The sequence below is a fragment of the Cnephaeus nilssonii genome (genome assembly GCF_951640355.1).
Source record: "Cnephaeus nilssonii genome assembly, chromosome: X".
Lineage (NCBI taxonomy): Eukaryota > Metazoa > Chordata > Mammalia > Chiroptera > Vespertilionidae > Cnephaeus > Cnephaeus nilssonii.
In genome coordinates, this window is record NC_137071.1 from 35,610,872 (window position 1) to 35,635,449 (window position 24,578).

Sequence of the window (24,578 nt, forward strand, 5' to 3'; positions counted from 1 at the left end):
GCACCAATCTGAATTTCCAGCCGTTCCTCCCTGGCGGACAGGAACTCCGCTGCTTTTCACAGCCAAATGTTATGTAGGTACCCTTCTCAGTTCTGGTGCTCTCTGCTGGGGGAGGGGGACAGCTTGGGGATTAAACCCCAGAGTTATCATTGGCTACCTCCCACAGCTGAGATATCTATCTCTCCAGAACTTCAGTTGCTGTCTGTGGGCGCATGCCCAGCCCGTTCTCACCTCTGCCCCTCCTACCAGTCTGTATATGGTCTCCACTTTCAGTCCTCGGGTATCAGCGTTCTCTCCAGTGATTCTTCCGTTGATTATTAAAGAAGTTTTTTTTTGTATTTTAGTTGTAATTCCAGTTTGTTCCTGGGAGCGTGTCTGTGCAGCATCCACTTACTCTGCCTCCATTTTAAATCTTGGATAGTATGACATTTTAACAACATCAAATCTTCTATTCCATGAGGATGGAATGTCTTTCCATTCATTTGCATTTTCTTTCAGCAATGTTTTATAGATTTCAGTGTGCAAGTCTTTCACCTTTTTGTTAAGTTAGGGGACTCTTTTATTTTTTATTTTATATCATCTACAAAGTAAAAGTTTTTTCCTTAACTTAAAAATTGAACCACTGTAGACAGTGATCACTTCAGCAAACTTGATTTATATATAAAAGTCCATTAGTGTGATGGTAAGAATTTATTGAACCTTTGTCAAATTTAGTAAAGGAGCTTAGGATTGTTTTCTTAATTTCCTTTTTGGATTGGTCATTGTTAGTGCATAGAAATGGGATTTTTAATAATAATAATAATAATATATATATATTTTAATTTCATTATTGATTAAGGTGTCACATATTTGTCCTCATCCCCCATTCCCATCCCACACCCCTCCCCACGGATGCCCCCACCCCCCTGTTGTCCTTAACCACTGGTTAGGCTCGTATGCATGCACACAAGTCCTTTGGTTGATCTCTCCCCGCTACCCCCACCCTCCCCTAATAATATATTTTTTTATTGTTGATAGTATTACAAATATCTCCCATTTCCCATCTCTTCAACCACTGCCCCTACCCACCCCCCAGGTCTTCACTACCCTATTGCCTGTGTCCATGGGCTATGCATGTAAGTTCTTTGGTTTATCTCTTCTCATTCCCCCAACCCCATGTTCAGTTTTATCTAAATGAAAAAATATACAAAACAAATATAGGAAAGCATAAATCCTTAGTTGCTTTCCTATCTTCTCTAAATCTATAAAATGCCCACAGAACACATCTCATTTTAGTTGGAAATCTTTTAAATTAAAATAAAAAGAATACTAATATAATTTTCTTTGGAGTCAATTTCAGCTAAGCATCTCTTCAACAGTTTAGCTGACTGGCTCCCTACCTGGTCTAACTTTCTGAATAAGACTAAAACTAAAACACTCAGTTCACTGGAGAATAACTTTACTAATAACTGGCTTAGGAAGAAATAGCTCTCACATTTTTCTAACTTTTATCTGGGAAGATAATTCTAGAAAACCATCATTGTAGAAAATACATTACTAAATCTGTCAGAGGTTCTCTTATAAAATCCTATATAATAAAAAGGTAATATGCAAATCGACCAAATGGCGAACAACCAGTCACTATGATGTGCACTGACCACCAGGGGGCAGACGCTCAATGCAGGAGCTGCCCCGTGGTGGTCAGTATGCTCCCACAGGGGGAGTGCCGCTCAGCCAGAAGCCGGGCTCATGGCTGGCCAGCGCAGTGGGGGTGGTGGGAGTCTCTACTGCCTCTGTGGCAGCGCTGAAGAGCAGCGAGCTGAGCAGTAAGGAGCATCCGGCAGGCGGGTGGTAAGGAGCAAGGAGAGGGATGTCCGACTTCTGGTCAGCCAAGCGGTGCTCCCACTGTGGTAGCACACTGACCACCGGGGGCAGCTCCTGCATTGACCGTCTGCCCCCTGGTGGTCAGTCACATCATAGCAACTGGTCAACTGCTTGTTCTGGTTGTTCCGCCGATTGGTCACTGGGCTTTTATTATATAGGATGAAATGTCCAGAAGAGACAAATCCACAAAGACTAGTGGTTGCCAGGGACTAGAGAGAGATTGCTAATGTATTTGGTTTCTTTTTGGAGTGATGAGAATGTTCTGTAATCAGATAGTGGTGATGGTTGCACAATTTTGTGAACATACTAAAAACCACTGAATTGTACGCTTTGAAAGGATGGAATTTATGTGAATTATTTCTCAAAAATAAAATTTTAAAGAGAAGGAGGAGGCTTAATGAGAGATTTGGCATGAAAATAAATTGCTGTAAGGGCCTGATAAAGGCATGGAATTTATGTCAAGGCAAAGACAAAGAGAGGGGAAAAAAGCATAGGGAAAAAAAAGACCTAGGGGTCAATAGGGGGAAGAGAAGGGGACATCTGTAATACTTTCAACAATAAAGATAAATTTTAAAAATACCCAATAATTACACCCTTAGAGTCTAAACATTTAAAAAAAAGGTTTTAATTATATTGCTTATATTGTGGGACAAATCATTTTTGCCCTTTGAATACTAAAAAAAAAAATCGCATGTAGCCATTCTTAGTTTTTAGTCTATGAACTGTGCCACAGTCTCACCTGCAATAGAAATGGGGATTTTTGAAAAAAAAATTATATAAAAAAGCTATATGGTATTTTTTGTATGGATATAATAATTTATTTAACCAGTCCCCAGTTGAGGAACATCTATGTCACTTTGATGTGACAATGCTTCAGTGAATAGTCTTTCGGACATCTCAGTTTTCACATGTAGAGGGTATCTGTTGGATAAATTCCTATTAGTTAAATTTCTGGATTAAGAATTTATACATTTAAACATTTCATAGATGTTTCCATAGCATTGTGATTTGGACATAAAACAGAACTTGTGATGGTGTTTATTTAAAAATTATGAGAGGATCTAGTTCTCATCCAACTTGTTCTCTTAAAGGTAATTTACCTTCTCTTTCTTCCAAAGCAAGTAAGCAAATTCACAAATTACACACTTATGGTCAAGAATCCTATTAGGTTTGATAGAAAGAAAGGGCTCTAAGTTGATTTCTGTGTCAATTTGATAAAAATTGTGAAAGAGATGTGTAACATTGAATTTTTTCTAAAATATAGCTGAATGAAACTAATTGAGAAGCACCTATTGAAAGTGATAAAACTATATCAGTAAAACTTTGTTAGTCATCCTTCAAAAGCATAGAAATACTCTTTCTTATAATAAACAAATATAGTGAGTTATTGTGTATTTTTAAAATTATATGATTAAAATTTTGTTATTCTCTATTTGTGGGATGTCATTTAAAGCTCTTTAGTGTTTCTTTGTCACCAAGATATATTTTAAAAGTTATGTGCTGTCTGTAATAAAGTGGCTCTCCTTTCAAGTTAATTAGTTAATTGCATTTACTAGGGAGGAAAATAAAACTTCTGTAACTTGTATACTTAAGTGATGCTTAATGTATGGACCACAAGAAGAAAATCAGTATACCGGATACAGAAAGCTGGTTTCTACAGTTGGCAATGGTACCTAAATATTTGAAAGATGACTTGAAATATGTACGAGCTTCTTTTGATTAAAAAGTTGCCTGAGTCTATCAGATTTTCAAAGTATTCCATTAAAAAAAGGCTCATCATTTGCTATTCCAATAGAAAGCAGCAACCCTGTAACCTAAACACAAAAGGCGTTCTTACAGATTTAAAACAACAACAAATAAAATTAACTAAAACATGTATTGCAGAATAATTTTGGATTAAAAAATGGAAACTATTAAATTTTGGAGAACTGTGACTTGCAGAGATTACCAATGGACTATTCATTTATAGAACATGAAAGCAGAGATCATCCGCCATACCTCTGTAATGAGGAAACAGATCTAAATTGCTTCATTTGTGAGCTACACATCACATCAGATTGGGTAAATGGTGTGTATGTGTTTTCCAAGCAGCAGTGTAGAGTTTATTCAATATTGAAAGAATTATATGCAGATTTCAAGTTGGTCTTATGTCATATATACTGTATATGACATGCTGAATATTATACATAAAACATCCAGAAAAGGAAAAGCACTTCATGGTAACCTGGAATAATGGAAAGAACATTTAGGATCTAAGCATAGATTAGTGTTTAAGAGTGTGGTGTCTGGCCTGAATTTCAGCTTCACTACTGTGGGATTTTGTGTCTTGGTTTCCCCATCTGGAAAATGTAGGTAATGATAGTGTGTACTAGTATACCTCAAAGGGTATGAGGATTAATGCAATAGTCCTGATAAAGATTAGTATAGTGCTGGGCATATAGTAAACTCTTAATAAATGTAAGTTGTTGTTATTATTTTGCCAATATGTCAAGAAAAGAGGATGTATCAAAAAGCATTTTCGAAATAAAGTCAAAATAGTCACTAGCACTTTCAGGTCAATGGGACTAAATTGGTGCGAAACTCTACGAAAAGGTGGAGAGGATCAAATGACTCAGACTGCCTTAGCAACAGGCCCCCCAAAGAATGTGAATTTCCGTAGCCAATCAGAATCCGAACTGTGGAGGAGCTAGCCAATGGAGGACGGAAAGAGGAAGAGGGAGGACCCGCCAATTCTCCTGCCCAAGCCTCGGCCCAACAAAATGGCGGCGGCGGCGGCGTCGCTTTGTTTCCGCGGATTCTGCAGTGGTGGCAGTAGTAGCGGCCTTTGAGCTGTGGGAAGGATCCAGCACCAGCTATAGTGACGACTGAGTCCAGTGCATTTCTGTCGTAGCCGGGCGCCAGGGAGCGCGGAGCGACGCCCTACGGTAGCTGAAGCCCACAAAGCTTTGAAGCGAAAACATGACTGCTGAGCCCATGAGGTAAAACACAACCTGGTCTCACGGGTCCTAACGATCTTGGCCTACGCGCATTCTGAGTCTGGGAAAGCTTTGGCTTGGTGGCTCAAACCTGTCTGTTGCTTAGCCGAAAGAGGCATCGTTTTCTCTTTAGGTGAGAAGGGTTTCGGGGTTTGGCGGTAGGTTCCAGCTCCGGGTGGGGGTGGCGGTAGTGTTGGCGCGGGGGGGCGGGGGGGGCTGGCATGTTGGGCGCATGCTTTAACGTTCCCTAACCGGTGAAGCTTAGTCGGCCTCCTCTTGTTTATTTGATGCCTACGCATTGAGACCGCTGAAGTCGGAGGCAGTTGTTGCTATCCCCGTCATTCTTTCTAATCTTTGGGCCTAGAAACTGCGTTGGGGAAGAAGCTGGTGGGAGGGTAGGAAGAGGGGGGTGGGAGGGTGGGAAGAAGGTGGGGTGAGAGGGTGGGAAGAGGGGGAGGGGCGTGCGTGCTTGAGGATGTGAGATCCTGGGACGACTTAGTGGCTTTAAGACTGCTGGAGACCGGAAGTAACCAGGCCTTGCAGATTTTTTTTTTTTTGCAGCCCTTGGGGACAAGTCCCTTTCTGGGTGTGAATGGATGGATCTTGCCAAGTATTTACATCCCTTTTCTACTTCAGATCCTGAAGGGTATCCTTGGACTTACCTCTAGGCAAGGGGAAAGTAACATGAGGTTTTGCTTCCAAAGGGCATACTTTTTTGTGAAGTCCAGCTTTTATGGTTGTAAGGCAGATCTCAAATGTTTTCCCACTTTCTGAGAAAATTTTGAACAAAAGTAATTAGACCCTATTTTTGTTTCTTTATTTATTCCATGATGACGGGGAGCAGGTAAACGTGGATTGATGGGAAGTAAGATTTATTGCAAGGGAAGCTGTGCCTAGCAGGCTGCCTCTTACCAATCAAGCACGTTTATTAGATTGAGGCTTTTTTCCCTTTGTGCTTCTGATTTGCCTCTTGATAGATAAAAATATGGGTTAATATGAAATGTATACCACTTTTACATAGGTGGCTGGCTTGCTTTTCAGGCAGTTTGACATTTGACATTTCATCCCTTGTGAATTAATTTTTTTTACCCGAGATGTATTTTTTTTTAAACTCAACTTTCCCTTTTCTTAATAATATCTTTTTTACTGATTTCAGAGAGGAAGGGAGAGGGAGAGAGATAGAAAGATCAATAATGAGTTATTGAAGGCTGCCTCCTGCATGCCTACCACTGGGGATCTACCCCACAACCCAGGCTTGTGCCCTGACCGGTAGGAATTGAACGGTGACCTCGTGGTTCATAGGTTGATGCTCAACCACTGAGCCACACCGGCCAGCCAACTGAGATGTATTCTTGGCGCCTAGTGGCAAACTAAAGGAAATAACAGGGAGCATGGATCAGAATTGCATTCGTAGTTGGCGAAATGTGCCTTTGAGTAACTACTAGGATGTTATGTGTTTATAGGGCTCTTTAGCCTATAGTATGTAGATTTTGAGAATGAGCCTGTGATACTTATGCCTATTTTTCTGCATTAACCACCAGTAAATAGATGATTTTCTTCCCTCGAGAAAAAAAAATACACTTTAGTTCTTAGATTATAGATCCCTAGTTGTGAAAAGATTGTGGCTTTGGTTTCTGAATTTGTGTTTATTGGCTCAAGGATAGTAAACCTTTATATATGGGGTATTGGACACATAGAGGTACATACCCAGTACAGCTTGTTGGTTGGTTATTAACAGGTGCTCATGTTCATCAGGAAGGGTGTACTTTACTGTATCTCACAAAGTTGGCATTTAAAACTGTAGGGTTTTCTGAATTTGGATTTCTCCTTTTCTTTAGAGTGAACAAATTAACCATGTATACACTTTCTGAATAGAATTATTCATTTTATGCCAGGGTTGATTCTCCTTATGGTTCTTGAATTTTTGTAGATCCTGGTGGTAAGCGTAAGAACTTTACCTTTACCTGTATAATATTTAATTTTATTTTGTTATTGTTTTTTGTTAATCCTCACCTGAGGATATTTTTTCCCCATTGATTTTTAGAGAGAGTGGAAGGGAGGGGGAGAGACAGAGAGAGAGAGAGAGAGAGAAACTTCATTTTTTAAATAGATTTTCTTCATTATTGATTAAGGTATTACATATGTGTCCTTATCCCCCCATTGCCCCCTCTCCCCCCGCTCATGCCCTCACCCCCCCTAGTGTCTGTGTTCATTGATTATGCTTATATGCATGCATACAAGTCCTTTGGTTGATCTCTCCCCCTTACCTACCCTACCTTACCTCTGAGGTTTGAGCATCTGATGGATGCTTCTCTGTCTCTGGATCTGTTTTTGTTCATCAGTTTATGTTGTTCATTATAATCCACAAATGAGTGAAATCATGTGATATTTATCTTTCTCTGACTGGCTTATTTTGCTTAGCATAATGCTCTCCAACTTCATCCATGCTGTTGCAAATGGTAGGAGATCCTTCCTTTTTACAGCAGCGTAGTAACTTCAGTGTGAGAGAGAGACATTGATTGGTTGCCTCCCCATGTGCCCCAACTGGGGCAGGGATGGAGCCTACAACTGAGGTACATGCCATTGACTGGAATTGAACCAGTGACCCTTCAGTCCTGGGCTGATGCTCTTACCACTGAGCCAAACCAGCTAAGGCTACCTGTATAATCTTGATTAATTAAAAAAAATATATTTTATTGATTTCCTACAGAGAGGAAGAGAGAGGGACAGAGAGTCAGAAACATCGATGAGAGAGAAACATCGACCAGCTGCCTCCTGCACACCCCCCACTGGGGATGTGCCCGCAACCAAGGTACATGCCCTTGACCGGAATTGAACCTGGGACCCTTGAGTCCGCAGGCTGACGCTCTATCCATTGAGCCAAACCGTTTTCTGCTTGATTAATTTTTGAAACAATCCTATGGGGTAGGTACTTTGTATTTCTCATTTTGCAGATGAGGAGGAAACTGAGGCATAAGTTCTTTGAGATCAAAGAACTTGACCAAAGTTAATACAGCTTGTAATTGGTGATGCTGGAATTGAACCCAGTCTTGACTCCAGAGCTTATGTTCTTAACCATAAGGCATTAATGATTTTTTGAGCTGCCAGATCCAATATGATTATGACCACTTTAATTTAGCCCAAGTATTAGAAGAAATTCATGTTAGCTACTATTGTGGTCATTTGTTGCAACTTTGAGTTTTAGCTGTTACAATATTTTGCCTCCAAGTCCAGATGAGATAGTGGGATAATGGAAACAATTCCAGGAGAGTCTTTAAGTTATGTGAAAACCCTTGTAAAGAACCACATATATACTAATAAATGTAGAGAATTACTTTCTCAGGCTGAAGTGTCATTCATCACAAGCCATAATCAGTTGAAGGATAATCTGACAGGTAATGCTTGAGTGAGTTGAACACACAATACCAAATCACTCTTGATTCTCTTCTAATGTGAGGCATAATATGAGCAATTAATGCATTACTATTAGTTTTGTTACACAGTAGTTCCAGATTTTTTCTTTGTCAGATATTCTCTTGAGCACTTGATTAGGTCTCATTTTTACTTGTGTTTACATAAAAAAGAAATTTTCTAGGATAGTGTGGTGAAAAAATAGCGAGAAGGCAAGAGGGAAGAAAATAAACTGATGACCTGGCAAAATCATACATTGAAAAGTCAGTTATTTAAAAGTGATCCTGTTTATGTGAATATCAGTCATTCTTAAATTTTATTGCCTTTTTTGGGGGTAGGGAGGAGAGTAGTGATGAGAAGTTTCTTTATTCATTGCATGCATATCTTTTTTGCCTTAAAACTTATATGGTTAGGATATAAGTGTTTTGTTGCTAATATAATCTGTCATAATATCATGTACACATATATGTTCAAACACTTATTGGAAAAGAAAAACATTTTCCTGGGAAGTTTGTTAATAATTATTGTGGCTCAGGACATGCTCTATTTGGAAGAATACTATATCCAGTTGTATTAGATTTATGCTCTTTTATGATTGGAGATACTTCTGAAAATACCTATATTAATTCTAGCCAATTGTGAATTTTGCCCTGGGAAAAGATTCTGTGAATTTTGCCCTGTAGCCACTATTTCTTTTCTTTTTTTATGTGACGTTTTAAATTTAGGCCTTATAATAACCCTTTGAGGTAGTAATTCTTTTTTTATTGATTTATAGAGAGAGAGGGAGGGAGAGAGAGATCAACGAAAGAGAAACATCAATGAACTGCTTCCTGAACGCCCCCTACTGGGGATCAATTCCTGTAACCTGGGCATGTGCCCTGACCAAGAATCAAACCTGCAACTTCTTGGTGCATGGGACGATACCCAACCTAATGAGCCACAGTGGCCTGGCTGAGGTAGTAATTCTTTATCTCTACGTTACAGATGAGGAAACTGAGACTTAGGGAGGTTAAGTAATATGCTCCAGGGCTCCCAGTGAATGAGCAACAGACTGAGTTTGGACCCCATGTTTCTGTGACTCCAGGCTTCTGCTTGGCACCCATGGCTGTGTGGCTTCCCTTGATTTCATAACACCCTTTGTCCAGTTTGGGAGCTAATGCTGTGCAGGTATTTGAGTTGACATTGGAGAGAACTTTTGCTGATGTGATTGGCCCAGAATCTGTTGGATGTGCACCATTATTTTCTGATACTATCTCTGAGACTTTGTCTCTCAGTTTTGGCTTGAAGTAGCCATTTTTGTTATCTGTAGTTCAACTTTCATGTTAACTATTCCATTCAGTATTTGTTTAAATATTTGTATGGCAGTGGTATATATATATTTTCTATGCTCCATTTTTTGGGGAATGCTTTATTCGTTGATTAAATACATGAGTGTCAACTAGGGGTCAGGCACTGTGCAAAGGTTGACAAGGTAGAACCTTCTGTGAGTCTCCTGCCAACCTCCTCTCAACCCCTCTCCCTCCACCACCTGTTTCAGTGCAATACTCCCATCCCTAATGCGGTCTGGAAAAGGAAGGGGGCCAATCAGAGTTAGGAGGGTTAATTATTTGCATTTAAAAAGGCACTTCCCTGGTGTGGAAGATTCACTTAGTTTTTTTTTTTTTTTTTTTTTTTTTTTTTTTTTTTTACTAACTGCAGCTCAGCCCTAGCCAGCCACTAAAGAAGTTTACGTCCCTGGAATAGTAGATGCTTTTTAAGATCACCACCTTGCCTGCTTTTAGGTTGAGTGGTTTTTTAAGTGGAGTGTTCCTTAAGGTAAATAATCACCAAAGGGAACTAAGGTGGATTTCGTTCTTCACAAAATTCATGCCTCCTTAATTAAGGCATTCTTCATTTAGCGAGGGAGTTAGTAAGTAAATAAGCAGCCACAAAGCAGTGCTAAAATGGAGGTATATTGGTTGTGCTAGGGATCAGAAATGAAGGAAAGCCTAATTTGGAGGCTATCTAGGAAAAGTTTTGCAGAGGAGATGGTATCTGTATTGGGTCTTGAAGATGAGTTAGCAGTTAAGGGTTGGCTATGAAAAAGGGCAGTCCAGTCAGAGAGATTTAATATGGCTAATGATTAGTCTTATTTTCCATATAGCAGAGGAAATAAGCCATATACACAAATAGTTTTGCAGCAGGATATAAAATGACAAATGTTGCATTGGGTAAAAACTAAGTTGCTGTGGGAGTTCAGGGTAGAAAGACATTTTTGAAAGGGTCCATGGAAGTTGAATCTGGCCCTTGGAGGGTGGGTATAGTTTTGACAGAGAAGACTGGACTGGGGGAGGATTCTGTAGGTGAGGTATAGCACCTTGACTAAAGAAATGTTGTATATATGAGTGTTTTCTATTTGGGAAAAGGTTAACTTAGAATTTTTAACTCAACTAGTGGACAAATATTGTATGACCATTGTGCAAATAGCATGGTTTTCTTTCTATCTAGCTTTATTGAGATGTAATTGACATCTAATGTTGTGTAGTTTAAGGTGTACAATGTGATGATTTGATATATTGTATATATTTAAAAATGACTACCACAATAAGATTAGTTAACACATAATTACCTTTTTTTGCTGCTGTGGTGAGAATATTTAAGATTTACTTTATAGCAACTTTCAAGGGTATATTATGGTATTAACTATAGTCACCATGCTGTACATTAGATATCCAGAACTTATTTATGTTATATTGCAGTTTCTGGGTTAACTTTTTTATTTTTTTTTAATCCTCACCTGAGGATATTTTTTCCATTGATTTTTTTTTTTTTTAAAGAGAGAGTCGAAGGGAGTCAGGAGGGGGGCAGAGAGAGAGAGAGAGAGAGAGAGAGAGAGAGAAACATCCATGTAAAAGAGCCACATCTATTGGTTGCTTCCTGCATGCTCTGACTGGGGCCAAGGATTGAGCTTGCAACCGGGGCCAAGGATTGAGCTTGCAACCGAGGTATGTTCCCTCTACCGGGAATTGAACCCGCAACCCTGTGGGCCTCAGGCCGATGCTCTAACCACTGAGTGACTGGCCAGGGCTCTGGGCTAACTTTTGTGGCTTGATGATCTTGTAAAAGCCACATGTACCTTGTGAGTGAGTCTGATGATTCTAGTTCAGCACTGTCAAAAGTATTACCTACTTTTCTTAAAGATTGTGTAGAATTTAATGCACAGATCTTAAATGACTATGATTGTTTTAAATCTATCCTTAGTTGTCTTTATTTTGGTCATCTGAAGTGGTCTGTTGACTGTTGTGTGACATTTGATGTATACAATCCAAAGTCAAAACTAATTTATTTTCAAGTAATACTGCATTTGCTATTTTGCTTATTTGAGTTATGCTACTTTTTTAAATATATTTTTTAATTTAATAAATCTTTATTGTTCAGATTATTACAATTGTTCCTCTTTTTTCTCCCCATAGCTCCCCTCCACCCGGTTCCCACCCCACCCTCTGCCCTTACCCCCCCCCTCCCCACTGTCCTCATCCATAGGTGTACGATTTTTGTCCCAGTTTCTTCCCGCACCCCCCACACCCCTTCCCCCCCGAGAATTGTCAGTCCACTCCCTTTCTATGCCCCTGATTCTATTATATTCACCAGTTTATTCTGTTCATCAGATTTTTTATTCACTTGATTTTTAGATTCACCTGTTGATAGATATGTATTTGTTGTTCATAATTTTTATCTTTACCTTCTTCTTCTTCCTCTTCTTAAAGAATACCTTTCAGCATTTCATATAATACTGGTTTGGTGGTGATGAACTCCTTTAGCTTTTTCTTATCTGTGAAGCTCTTTATCTGACCTTCAATTCTGAATGATAGCTTTGCTTAGTAGAGTACTCTTGGTTTGCTTTCCTCCATTTCTTTCATTTGTGACCTGTTTCTTTGTCTCCGCATTTTGGTTGCTTTCCTGAGTTGATAGAGTGGCTTTGTGTGCTAGGTGTCCTATAGGGCCCAGTGGCTCAGCCTTCCCAGTTACCTGAGGTGGACACTTTTGGTGCACCCCTTTGTGGGCTATGTGCACAGTCTTGTTGTAGTTAAGCCTTGATTGTTGTTGGTATCACTGGGAGGAATTGACCTCCAGGCCAATTGGCTGTGATCAGCTGTGTCTACAATGGGAGAACTTCTGTGCTGGAGACACCCTTATGAGGCAAGACTTGCTTCAGTGGGGCTTTGGTGCTCACTGAGTCTGCCCCCTGAGTGTGTCCCTTATGGATCTGAGGAGTTGTAATCTGGATGGTCCCACTCTGACCCCTGGGTACACTGGCTCTTGAATTTCCAAGGAGGTGCTAATTTAGCCTCTGCCTGAGGCCCCCCAGGAGGAGCTATGGAATCTGCAGATTCCTCTTCTTTGTTTGGGTTTTGGAGGTGCCCAGATGAGGCCCAGCTGTGAAGCAATGCAAGCTGCTGCAGGGCCTTGGGCCTTCTTTTGGATGTTCTGGGTCTCACTGACTGAGCTTCAGTTTGTTAGGTAAGTTTAGTTTTCAAAGGACCAGGCCATTCATATGCAAAAACCTCTGTGCACACTTGGGTGGGGCGGGGTCTCAGGGCGGAGCAAAAAGCAATGGCTTCCCGTCATCCCTGCCCTAAGAGGCCCCCGGTTCTCAGTGTCCCTAAGTAATTGCTGCAAGCAACTCTGAGAGAAAGCTGCCCTCGAGTTCTGCCCGGTGCTAGACAGTCCAGTTTCTCCCCGTATGAGTCTGGGTCCCCAGAGTCTAGCCCGGAACTGGAGTTCAGAGCAGTTGGGAACTTTTGTCTACCTCTTGCTTGAAAAAGCCAGCCGAGTATGCAGTTGCCAGCCCTCTCCTCGCCCGCGCCTCTGTACCTCTGCCTTTACTTCGCAGCTCCTCTGAGTCTCAGTTGCTTTTTTCTTTCCTTCTAGTTGTAGAATTTCCACTCAGCCAGCCTTCCTGTGGTTCTGGATGATGTCCGTTTTGTCTTTTAGTTGTAGTTTTGAAGTTGTTGTGTGCGAGGCAGCAGTTCAGGTTTTTAGCTATGCCACCATCTTCGTTTTTCCATAGTTAACTATATCTTTTCTCATGCTTTTGAGCATCTTTGCCATTATTATTCTGAAGTCTATGTTTGATAAATTTCTTATCTCTATTTCATTTAGCTCTTCCTCTGGAGAATTTTTTTTTCTTTTTTGGGCTAGTTTTTTTGTTTCCCCATTTTGGCTGCCTGTTTGGGTTTGTGTCTGTTTACTAGTGCAGTACAGTGTCAGATCCTCTTTGTGATAGGTCCTGAGTACCATTTGGAGTTATCAGTAATCCACAGCTTGTGGCTCCCTCTGCTGGTGCTGGTTGCCTTTGGAAAGGACCAAGATATGCACCAGGTCTGCTTCTCCTAGCCCAGGGCCCAGAAAGTGATCAGGCAAAGACTCAAAACCTCCAGAGATCATCCTCTGCCTGAAGTCTGATTGTTTTCAGCCTTGATTAATCTCAGACTATCCACCACAGGGTGGTGGGAGAGGTCTTCTACAGGTAGACTGCCTGATTAGCAAACTCCTGAGGTCGAAAGATCTCCTCTGCAGCACTGTGAGGCAATGACTCAGCACAGGAATCAGGGTGGCTGCCCTCTGAGCTCCAACCCCAAAGCCTCCAACCCTGGACTCTGCTCACACAGCTCCAGTCCACTCTTCCTTCCCTCTGTTGGAGCCCCAGGTGAGTGGCTGCACTGACATTTTGTGTGTTGGTCCTTTAAAAGGGTGCCTGCATTTCCAGCCATCTGACCTTGGCAGACAGCAACCCTGCTGCTTTTCACAGCTAGATGTTCAGTGGGCACGTTTTTCAGTTCTGGTGCTCTGGGCTGCGGAGCCCAGCTTGGGTATTAGACCCAAGAGTTCTCAGTGGGATCCCCCTCCCCCACAGCTGAGATATCTCTCCTGGACTTCACCTTCTGTCTGTGGAGCCTGGCCACCCCTTTCATATCTCCACAGTCCCTACCAGTCTCTATGTGGTCTCCACTTTCCATCCTTGGTTATCAAGGTTCTCTCAAGCTAGTCCTCAGTTGATTTTCCAGGGTGGTTCTTCTGTACTTTAGTTGTATTTCCAGTTTGGTCCTGGGAGAGTGTCAGTAAAGCTTACACTTACTTTACTGACACTGAGGAGTTGTTTTTAAAATTGAGCTTTTGGCTCCTGGCTAGTCCCATCGTAATCCCATCCTTCTCTCACCAACACTCACTCTTTTCCTGGTTTGTGGCTGAAATGCAGACCAGGCCAGACCCAGCGAAAAAGCACTGGGGAGGTGAGGGAGTGGGTGAAACCCCGCAGGGCCCCCCACTCGCAGCTATGAAGTGCCAGTGACTCTGGAGCCCACAGAAACACAAGGCTCGGTGTACGTGATGGTGCATTCTTAGCCGGAGACACATGATGTCAGTTGGTCCCAATACTAGCGATAATTTTGATTACTTGGTTAAAGTGGTATCCACCAGATTTTTCTAGGTGAGGTTAATTTTTCTGATTTTAACCAATAAATAATTTGTGAGAAGATCCTTTGAGATGGTGTAAATAATCTTGTTCCTCAAACTTTCATTTACTGGGTTTAGCATTCATTTATTACTATGATTTTTAAAAAATAAATTGGTGATTGTCTAATTTCATTTTTTCAGCATTTATTAGTTGACATTTACAATGATGTGTTCAAAGAAAAAATTTTTTAAAAATTACATTATCTTGGAGAAATGATGTAAAAGAGTAATTGGTCTCAAATTTGAAAAAATTGCTATAATGAAACAAATGAGAGTGAGAAACAATCTATACTAATAAAAGAGCAATATGCTAATTAGACCGGGAGACCTTCCGGAGACCTTCTGGACAAAGCCTGGAGTGTGGCCAGCCTGCAAACGGCCCTCAGCCCCTTGCCCAGGCCCAATCCACCCCCAGCCAGGACCCTCACCCCGATGGGGGTGTGGCCAGCCTACAAATGGCCATCAGCCCCTCACCCATGCCGATGGTGGTGTGGCCGGCCTGCAAACCGCCCCAGGCCCCTCACCCCAGCTGGCCCTGCCCCCAAAGGGACTCCCACCCTGATCCGGGACCCTCTTCAGGGCAGACCAGCCAGCCCCCACCCGTGCACCAGGCCTCTATCTATACTAATAAAAGATTAATATGCTAATGAGACCGGGAGACCTTCCGGACGTCCTTCTGGACAAAGCCACAGTGGTGGGGCTGAGGCAGAGGCAGTAAGGGGCGATCAGGCCACCAGGGGAGGGCAGTTGGGGGCAAGCACGTGGGAGGGGGTGCATTTGGGGTGAGCAGGCTGGTGGGGCAGTTGGGGGCAATCAGTCTGGCAGGGGCGGGCAGTTAGGGGTGATCAGGCCGGAAGCGGGGGGAAGTTGGGGTTGATCAGGCCGGCAGCAGAGTGGTTAGGGGCGATCAGGCAGGCGGGCAGGTGAGTGGTTAGGAGCCACTGGTCCTGGATTGTGAGAGCGATGTCCGACTATAGTCGGACATCCCCCGAGGGGTCCCACATTGGAGAGGGTACAGGCCGGTCTGAGGGACACCCCCCACCCCCATGCACAAATTTCGTGCACCGGGCCACTAGTAAAATATAATAGAAAATAATACAGTATGGTTAGGCCTATGGAAATTGTATTAAAGCCTGCCAATCCCAGATTTGTTGTGTTTGTTATAATCTGTCTAAGAACAGTTTTCAGAGCCCTGTTTGGGTTGCTCAGTTGTTTGGAGCATCATTTTGTACATTAGTAGATTGCCCGTTTGATTTTTGGTCAAGGCACATACCTAGTTTGTGGGTTCGATCCCTGGTTGGGATGTGTATGGGAGGCACCCGATTGATGATTTTCTCTCACATTGATGTTTCTGTCTCAAATCAATAAAGACATCTTTTGGTGAGGATAAAAGAAAACAGAACAGTTTGCAGAAAAACATTCTATGTGTGACCATTTGCTGCTTTTCCCATTATTTTTTCTCCTTTGGTTCCCCACCTATCTCTTTCTTTGGTGTAAAAATTATGCATTGTGATGGAGGCTTATAGGGGCAAGAAAAATAGCCCCAAACTCTAACTCTTTAATGCATTTTTATTTACCTTGCAGTCATTAAAAACGATGTAGATACATTAAAATAGAAAGAACTCTCCAGTCCTGGGAGGTTTGGCTTAGTGGTTGGAGCGTTGGCCCGTGGACCAAAAGGTCGTGGATTTGATTCCCGGTCAAGGGCATGTACTTAGGTTGCAGGTTCCATCCCTGTCCCAGGTTGGGGCATGTATGGGAGGCAACAAATTGTTGAATTCTCACATTGATGTTTCTCTCTCTGTCTCTCTTCCCTCCCTTCCACTCTCTCCAAAAAAATCTCTCAGGTGAGGATTACCAAAAACAAAACAAAACAAAACAAAAAACAACCCTCCAAACTTTAAGGCAGGATTTCTTAACGGGATCACTATTGACATTTTGGGTAAGATAATTGTTTGTTGTGGGTGTACTATGGTGTGCATTGTAAGATGTTTAGCAATATCCTTCACCCTTTACCCATTAGATACCAGTGATAACCCCATTCGCAGTTCTGACAACCAAAATTGTCTCCAGACATTGTCACGTACCCTGGGGGCAAAATTGCCCCCATTGAGAACTGCTACTTTACAGCAGTGGTTTGCTTCTCCTCCCCCATGGTTCTTTTCATTCCTTGGACATGTATGTATGTAATATTCACATAGTTATTAGTAATTTTGTTTAAATTTGGGAATAATTTTTTTTCACTTAAAATGTAGTTTTCATAGTTATTTTACCCTGGATATATTTATTATGGTAAAATATGTATAGCATGTAATTTACCATTTTAAGTATTTTTTTCAATTATAGTTTACTAGAGGCCCGGTGCATGAAATTTGTGCACGGGGAGTCCCCTCAGCTGAGCCTGCACCACCCTCTCCTATTGGGGACCCCTCGGGGGGATGTCCAACTGATGGATTAGGCCCAGCCGTCGGACATCCCTCTCACAATCTGGACGGCTGGCTCCTAATCGCTCACCTGCCTGCCTGCCTGGTTGCCCCTAAGTGCCCCCCTGCTAGCCTGATCGCCCCTCACTGCACCTGCTGCCGGCCTGGTTGCTCCTAACTGCCCCCCCGGCCTGGTCGCCCCTAACTGACCCCCCCCCCCCCCGCCAGCCTGGTTGCTCCCAACTGCACCTCCCTTAATGGCCTAGTTGCCCCTAATTGCCCTCCTCTGGCCGGCCTGGTCGCCTCTTACTGCCCTCCCCTGCTGACCTGGTCACCCCAACTGCCCCCCCTGCCAGCCTGGTCACCCCTCACGGACCCCCGCCGGCCTGGTCCCCCCACACATGTATGTAATATTCACATAGTTATTAGTAGTTTCTCCCACACAGCCTGCTTGTTCATTCGTTTGGTCGTCCCTCTCTAATCCCCCTGCTGGCCTGGTTGCCCATGCAGCCTGCTTGTTCAGTCGTTTGGTCATCCCTCGGGCCAGCCCTGGGTGGCTGGGGGGCTGAGGGGACTGGGGGACTCCGTAGGCAGGCGCGCGGAGCGGCCGGACCCGCCTCGGTGTGGGCCCGGCCGTGCCACACGCCTGCTTCCCCGGTGGGGTTGAGGGGACTGGGTGCTTCCATCTTGTGGCTGTGGGCGCCACCATCTTTGAGGGCATGGCAGTCAATTAGCATATTCCCTCCTTACTGGATGTGGGCGCCACCATCTTTGAGGGCGGAACAGTCAATTAGCATATTCCCTCCTTATTGGCTGTGGCCGCTGCCATCTTTGCGAAGGTGTGAGGGTCAATTAGCTTAATCCCTCTTTATTGAATAGGATAGTCAGTATTATTCTGTATTAGTTTCAGGTGTACAGCATAGTGGTCAGACAATCATATGCTTTATAAAGTGGTCTCCCTGATATTTCAAGTATGCACCTGGGCCTATACATAGTTATTAATACAATATTATTTACTACTAGTAGCCCATTTGCAGGAAAAATCCTGCAAGCGGCCGCTGCGGCTGCATGCGCTGCTGCTGCTGCCGCTGGTGCGGCTGCTGCGCCTGCACCCGCGCGCTGCTGCCACCCGCCCCGCTCCGCCCTGCCCGGCCCTGCCCCGCCCCGCCCGGGCTTTTCCTCTGGCAGCCATCTTGCTCTCCGCTTTTCCTCCATCTTCCTTCTAAGTTGAATTCAGTCTTCACTCCTCCCTCCCTCAGCGTATGCAAATCAACTGCCATATTTGTTGGTTAATTTGCATACTCGCCCTGATTGGCTGGTGGGCGTGGTTTTGGATGGTGGGCGTGGCTTGGGCACAGCGAAGGTGCGGTCAATTTGCATATTACTATTTTATTAGGTAGGCTATTCCCTATGTTGTAATTTACATCCCTGTGACTATTCTGTAACTACAAATTTATACTCAATCCCTTCAAATTTTTCACCCAACCCCTTCTCCCCTTTGGAAACCATCAGTCTATTCTCTGTATCTATGTGTCTGTTGGTTCTTTAGATTACACATATAAGTGAAATCATATGTTATTTGCATAATACCCTTTAGGTCCATAGATGCTGTCACAAAAGGTAAGATTTCATTCTTTTTTATGGCCGAGTAGTATTCCATGTGTATATTGTATCACATCTTTTTTTATCCACTTGCCTATTGATAAGCAATTGGGTTGCTTCCATATATTGGCTATTGTAAATCATGCTGCAGTGAACATGGGGGTACATATATCCTTTTTAAAAAATATATTTTTATTGATTTTAGAGAGAGAATAAGGGAGAGGGATAGAGAGATAGAAACATGAATGAGAGAGAAACATCATTCAGCTGCCTCTTGCATGCCCACCACTGGGGATCTAGTCCTGCATGCCCTGACCAGGAATCGAACTGGCAACCTCTTGAGGTTCATGGATTGATGCTCAACCACTGAGCAACACTGGCCGGGCATATTCTTTTCATTTAGTGTTTTGGGTTTCTTCAGGTATATACTCAGTAGTGGAATTGATGGGTTATAAGGCAATTCCATTTTTAATTTTTGAGGAACCTCCACACTGTTTTCCATAGTGGTTGCACCAACAGTGCATGAGTTCCCTTTTCTCCACATCCTTGCCAACACTTGTATGTCGATTTATTTATTTACTAGAGGCCCGATGCACGAAATTTGTGCAAAGGGCTAGGCTCCCGCTGCCTTGGTGTGTGCCTTGGTCCTCGCCGCTGCGGCGGCTACCTCTGCTTCGGCCCCTGCCCACTGCAACGGCTGCAGGCCTCTGCCTTGGCCCCGTCTGGAAGGTCGCCTGGAAGGACGTCCGGTCTAATTAGCATAGTATGCTTTTTTATTATTATAGATGATAGCCATTCTGATATGTGTGAAGTGGTTCATTTTAACTATTAAAAAAAATCCTGACACAAGGATATTCTTTGCATTAACTTTTTTTTTAGAGAGAGTGAAAGCGGGGAGGGGAAAGGGAGAGGAGAGCGGGAGAGCAATCAGTCGATGTGATGAAGAGAGAGAGAGAGAACATTAATGCGCGAGAGACACATCGACTGATTGCTTCCTGCACGTTCCCTGACCAGGGCCAGGGATCGAACCTGCAATGGAGGTACATGCCCTTGACAGGGAATCAAACCCAAGACCCTTTGGTCCGAGGGCTAAAGCTGTAACCAATGAGCAAAACTAGCTAGTGCTGTTTTAACCATTTAAAAAAATATCTTTTATTGATTTCAGAGAGGAAGGGAGAGAGAGAGAGAGAGAGAGAAACATCAATGGTGAGAGAGAATCATTGATCGGCTGCTTCTTGGCCCCTACTGGGGATTGAGCTCGTAACCTGGGCATGTGCCCTTGATTGGAATCGAACCCGGGACCCTTCAGTCTGCAGGCCGATGCTCTATCCACTGAACCAAACCAGCTAGGGCTTAACCATTTTTTAAGTGTATAATTCAGTGGCATTAAGTACATTCACAGTGTTGTATAACTATCATTACAATCTATTTGCAGAACTTTTTCATCATCCCAAAGAGAAACTGTATACATTAAACAGGAATTCCCATTTATTCCTTACCCCATTCCCTGCTAACTTCTATTGTGCTTTGTCTTTCATAGTTATTTCTACTTCACTTAGATGTACTATAATTTCCTCAACTATTTTTTTTACTGATTAAAGTTCTGATTTTGTTTTTATAATGTGACAACAACTTCATGCTTATAATGTTTTTTAAAATGTATTTTTTTAGTTTATATTCCTAAGAGAGTGATTAGTGAATTAAAGGTTATGAATGTTTATGGTTGTTCAATCATTTGTCAGTTACTTTATTTTTTTAATGTGCTTATTTTATTTTAGAGAAGCAGGAAGAGAGAGAGAGAGAGAGAGAGAGAGAGAGAGAGAGAGAGAGAGAGAGAGAGAGAGAGAGAAAGAGAGAGAGAAAAAGACAGAAAGAGAAACATCAGTGTGAGAAACATTGATTGGTTGCCTCCTGACCTGGGACCGAACCTGTAACTGGGGCATGTGTCCTGACCAGGAATTGAACTGGTGACCTTTCACTGTACAGGACAATGCTCAACCACCAGTTGGGCTTACCAGTTACTTTCTAAATGTTTACACTTATTTACACGGTTAACATAATATATGAGTATACCCATTTCACTGTTAATTCTTTGGGGATTGTTGCTATTCCAGGTATTGTGTGTAAAATGGTAACTTGTTATAAAGTGGGTAACAGCAATTTTAGACCTTTTACTAATTGCATATTTTATGAAAATTGTTTCTAATTTTTGTTCAAATTAACATAATGACAATATTTTTAATTGTGTTTGATATTTTAATAGTATACATATGTTAATTTTTCATCATATTTGCTGGAGGGTTTTTTCCAGATTTATTTTCCTTTTTATTTAAATTATTATGGTCTTGAAATTTCATTGTAACTTGATTTGCTTAGGATTTTCAACATAAAAGAAAGGTTATAGTGGGCAGAGATGGGGAATAGCATTCAATGGAAAACAGAACTAGTTTTTATCAGAAGTAAAAGGACCATAAATGTTCTTAATAACATGTTCATAGACATGTGTAAGAATATACTGTTTATACTCTTGCTTTATCTTTAACAATTTCAGTAGATTTTTCTAACTTTTTTTATTGTGGATATTATATTTAAATTTGCTATTCCTTTCTCTAAAACCCAGCTCTGAAAGTTTTTATGTAATTATGCTTTCAGAAGTGAGAATTTCATGGTTTTGAGTATTATTAAATGGTATAAATATTATTTTACCTTTTAAGAAATGGCTGGGACCAAATCTACATAGCTACATTTATTTTAATTCCTATCTCTCGTTTACTGTATTTCTGATTTTCAAGAAAATTGCCTGAGAATGGAGTGTTTCCTGTATGTGGATACTATTCAGATTTAATGATATCCTTTTAAGGAAACATGGGTATAGCTTATGTTCCTGAGTCTTGAGTAGTGTGACCTAGTTGTGATCCAATTTTCAGAGTGAGGAGTTCAAAACATGCCCTTCTCTTAATAAGTTTGCTTTATTAAAGTTATTAAAATTATTTGTGTAATGATAGTTAATAAATTTTATTTGTTGCATGCATTTTTCTAAAAATTTGGAAACATGAGAGGGGGAAGAAGTTTGTCCTTACTCTTGGGCCAGATCACTGAGGATTGTTGAGTCTCTGGCTTGTGACATATGAGAAATTAAAAAAAAATAAAGAGTGGAATGATGGGCACAGTAGATTTATTATAGTACATACAGTAAACCCTCGATTTTGCAGACCTCGATTTAATGTACTTCAGATTTAATGTATAAAATTTCTAGTCTGTATGTCATATGTGAAAATTAACACCATGTTAATTTTAAAATGTTTTAACTAAGATTTCCTTATAATTAAATTAACATGTTAAAATTCACTGTTGTTTTTAAAAAATATATTTTTATTGATTTCAGAGAAGAAGGGAGAGGGAGAGAGAGATAGAAACATTAATGATGCCCTAACTGGTTTGGCTCAGTGGATAGAGCATAGGCCTGCAGACTGAAAGGTCCCAGTTTCGATTCTGGTTAAGGGCATGCACCTTGGTTGCAGGCACATCCCCAGTAGGAGGTGTGTAGGAGGCAGCTGATCAATGTTTCTCTCTCATCGATATTTCTAACTCTCTTTCCTTCTCCCTTCCTCTCTGTAAATGATCAATAAAATATATTTAAAAAAAAAAAGAAACATCAATGATGAGAGAGATTCTTTGATTGGCTGCCTCCTGCACGCCCTCTACTGGGGATTGAGCCCGAAACCCCGGGCATGTGCCCTTGACTGGAGTTGAACCCTGGGCCCTTCAGTCCGCAGGTCAGTGCTCTATCTACCGAGCCAAACCAGCTAGGGCTATAGTCCATATATTTAAATCCAAGAGGTGAATGATTAGTACGTGATCACATCAAATTGGCGCAGTAATTGGTTCTGTTGTCACGTGGCTTGACTTTCTGCAGCAGTTTATTTTTAAATAATAGTTTATTAATTTTTGGAGAGAGAAAGAGTGGGAGAGAGGGAAGAGAGAGAGAGAAATATCAGTATTGATCAGCTGCCTCCTCCATGTCCCAACTGGGGATTGAGTGATCCCATAACCCGGGATTGTGCTTTGACCAGGAATTGAACCAGCAACCTTTCAGTGCTGGGGATGATGCCCAACCAACTGAGCCACACCAGTCAAGGCATCTGCAGCAGTTTTAAGGCATGCCGACTGATGTTCTGACATACGCTAAGCCACGTCCTAGCTGTGTGCATTTGTTTGCTCTCAGTGACTGGTGAATGAATGCATGTATTCACTAGACCTATTTAGTATAAATTTAAAATTACTGTGATACATATAGAAAACGTTTCTGTGGAATTAAACTTTTCATATACACTTAATTTTAATTACACAAATGTGTCTACATAAGTAAAAACAGGTTAATGTTAAATGTTTTAACATATGAATTCAGAAAACCTACTCTATTATATAATGAAATGAGCTTTTGACTTTAATGGACACCCCCTTTCCTGAATGAGTTCGTTATATTGAGGTTTTACTGTATTTCCCATTCAGTGATGATTGCTGGCTTGGTCCACTTAACACTTAAATAGTTGGTGAGGGAATGAAAAAAACTTTGAAACTTTGGGCAGTATAAAATAAGTCAAGTTATTTTCAGGTCATGGGACATAGTGTTAATAGAATGAAATATTGAAGAAGCACTGGACTAAGACCATGCTTTTGTAACTTTTAGTTCTGGGTCTTCTAATAATTGTGTGACCATAGGATTCATTTTTTCCTTTTTATCTAGTCCACTCCCACATTTTAATGCGCTTTTAGCTCTAAAATTCTATCCTTATGACCTGGTAGGTTATATAACAGTCTTGTGACATACTTAGATAAAAAGAGTAAGGCAATAGCATTTCAGAAATACAATTTGGGGTTGGATCTCCTTAAAGAGATAGACTCTTCCTTTAGTCCAAGTATGGTGTCAATTAAAATGGAGGAATGTTTGGACCTATACATTGCAGAGTTAAAGGGAACTGCTAATTGGGTATTATTTCTAGGAGTGGACATGCACCTGATTTATTCTTAAAATCAAATATTAGGTTGGATTGATCTCTTTCAGAAGCAAATTTAATAGCTGGAATGTATCTATCTATAACAGTCACCTAATAAAGTTCTCTGATTTTACAAGTGAGAAAACTGAAGTTACAATTTGCTTATGGTCAGAGATCTAATTAGTAATTAGGACTAGAACCAAGATTATTTTACTTCACCCTGTTTAGGGCTCTTGGTATAGTATTATGTTTTTTAATAGTCTTTTAGGATTTTTTTCTATGTATTTCATAATTTAGTAACAAAGTATTTTTCTATATTGTGTGTCAGAACTCTTGTTTGAGAAAATAAAGTACATTTGTTATGTCTTACAGTGATTTTTACATTTTTCTATCACTACCAGTCTCAAGGAAGTAGTTCAGCCACAATTCTATTGTGACACTGGATTATTTAGAATCTTATTATTTTTAAATGTATATTTTTATTGATTTCAGAGAGGAAGGGAGGGAGAGAAAGAAACATCAATGATGAGAGAGAATCATCGATTGGCTGCCTCCTGCACGCTCCTTACTGGGGATCGAGCCTGCAACCTGGGCATGTGCTCTTGACCGGAATCGAACCTGGAACCCTTTAGTCAGCAGGCTGACATTCTATCCACTGAGCCAAATCAACTAGGGCTAGAATCTTATTTTTTTTTAATTTTATTGATTTGAGAGAGGACAGGAGAGGGAGAGAGATAGAAACATCAATGATGAGATCATTGATAGGCTTTCTCCTTCATGTCCCACGCTGGGGATTGAGCCTGTCACTCGGG

The 24,578-nt window shown here is 41.5% G+C and overlaps 1 protein-coding gene across 5 annotated transcripts in view; it reads left to right on the top strand.

Moving 5' to 3' along the window:
• Positions 1-4,613: 4,613 nt before the first annotated feature.
• Positions 4,614-24,578, top strand: part of ATRX (ATRX chromatin remodeler) — a 284,854-nt gene continuing 264,889 nt past the window's right edge. For 4 of the 5 annotated variants that reach the window (XM_079765243.1, XM_079765244.1, XM_079765245.1 and 1 more), the window contains exon 1: positions 4,614-4,841. In XM_079765243.1, the coding sequence (XP_079621369.1) occupies positions 4,822-4,841 (20 nt within the window). In that variant the 5' untranslated portion in view covers positions 4,614-4,821. The other variant, XM_079765246.1, reaches the window with a different exon arrangement.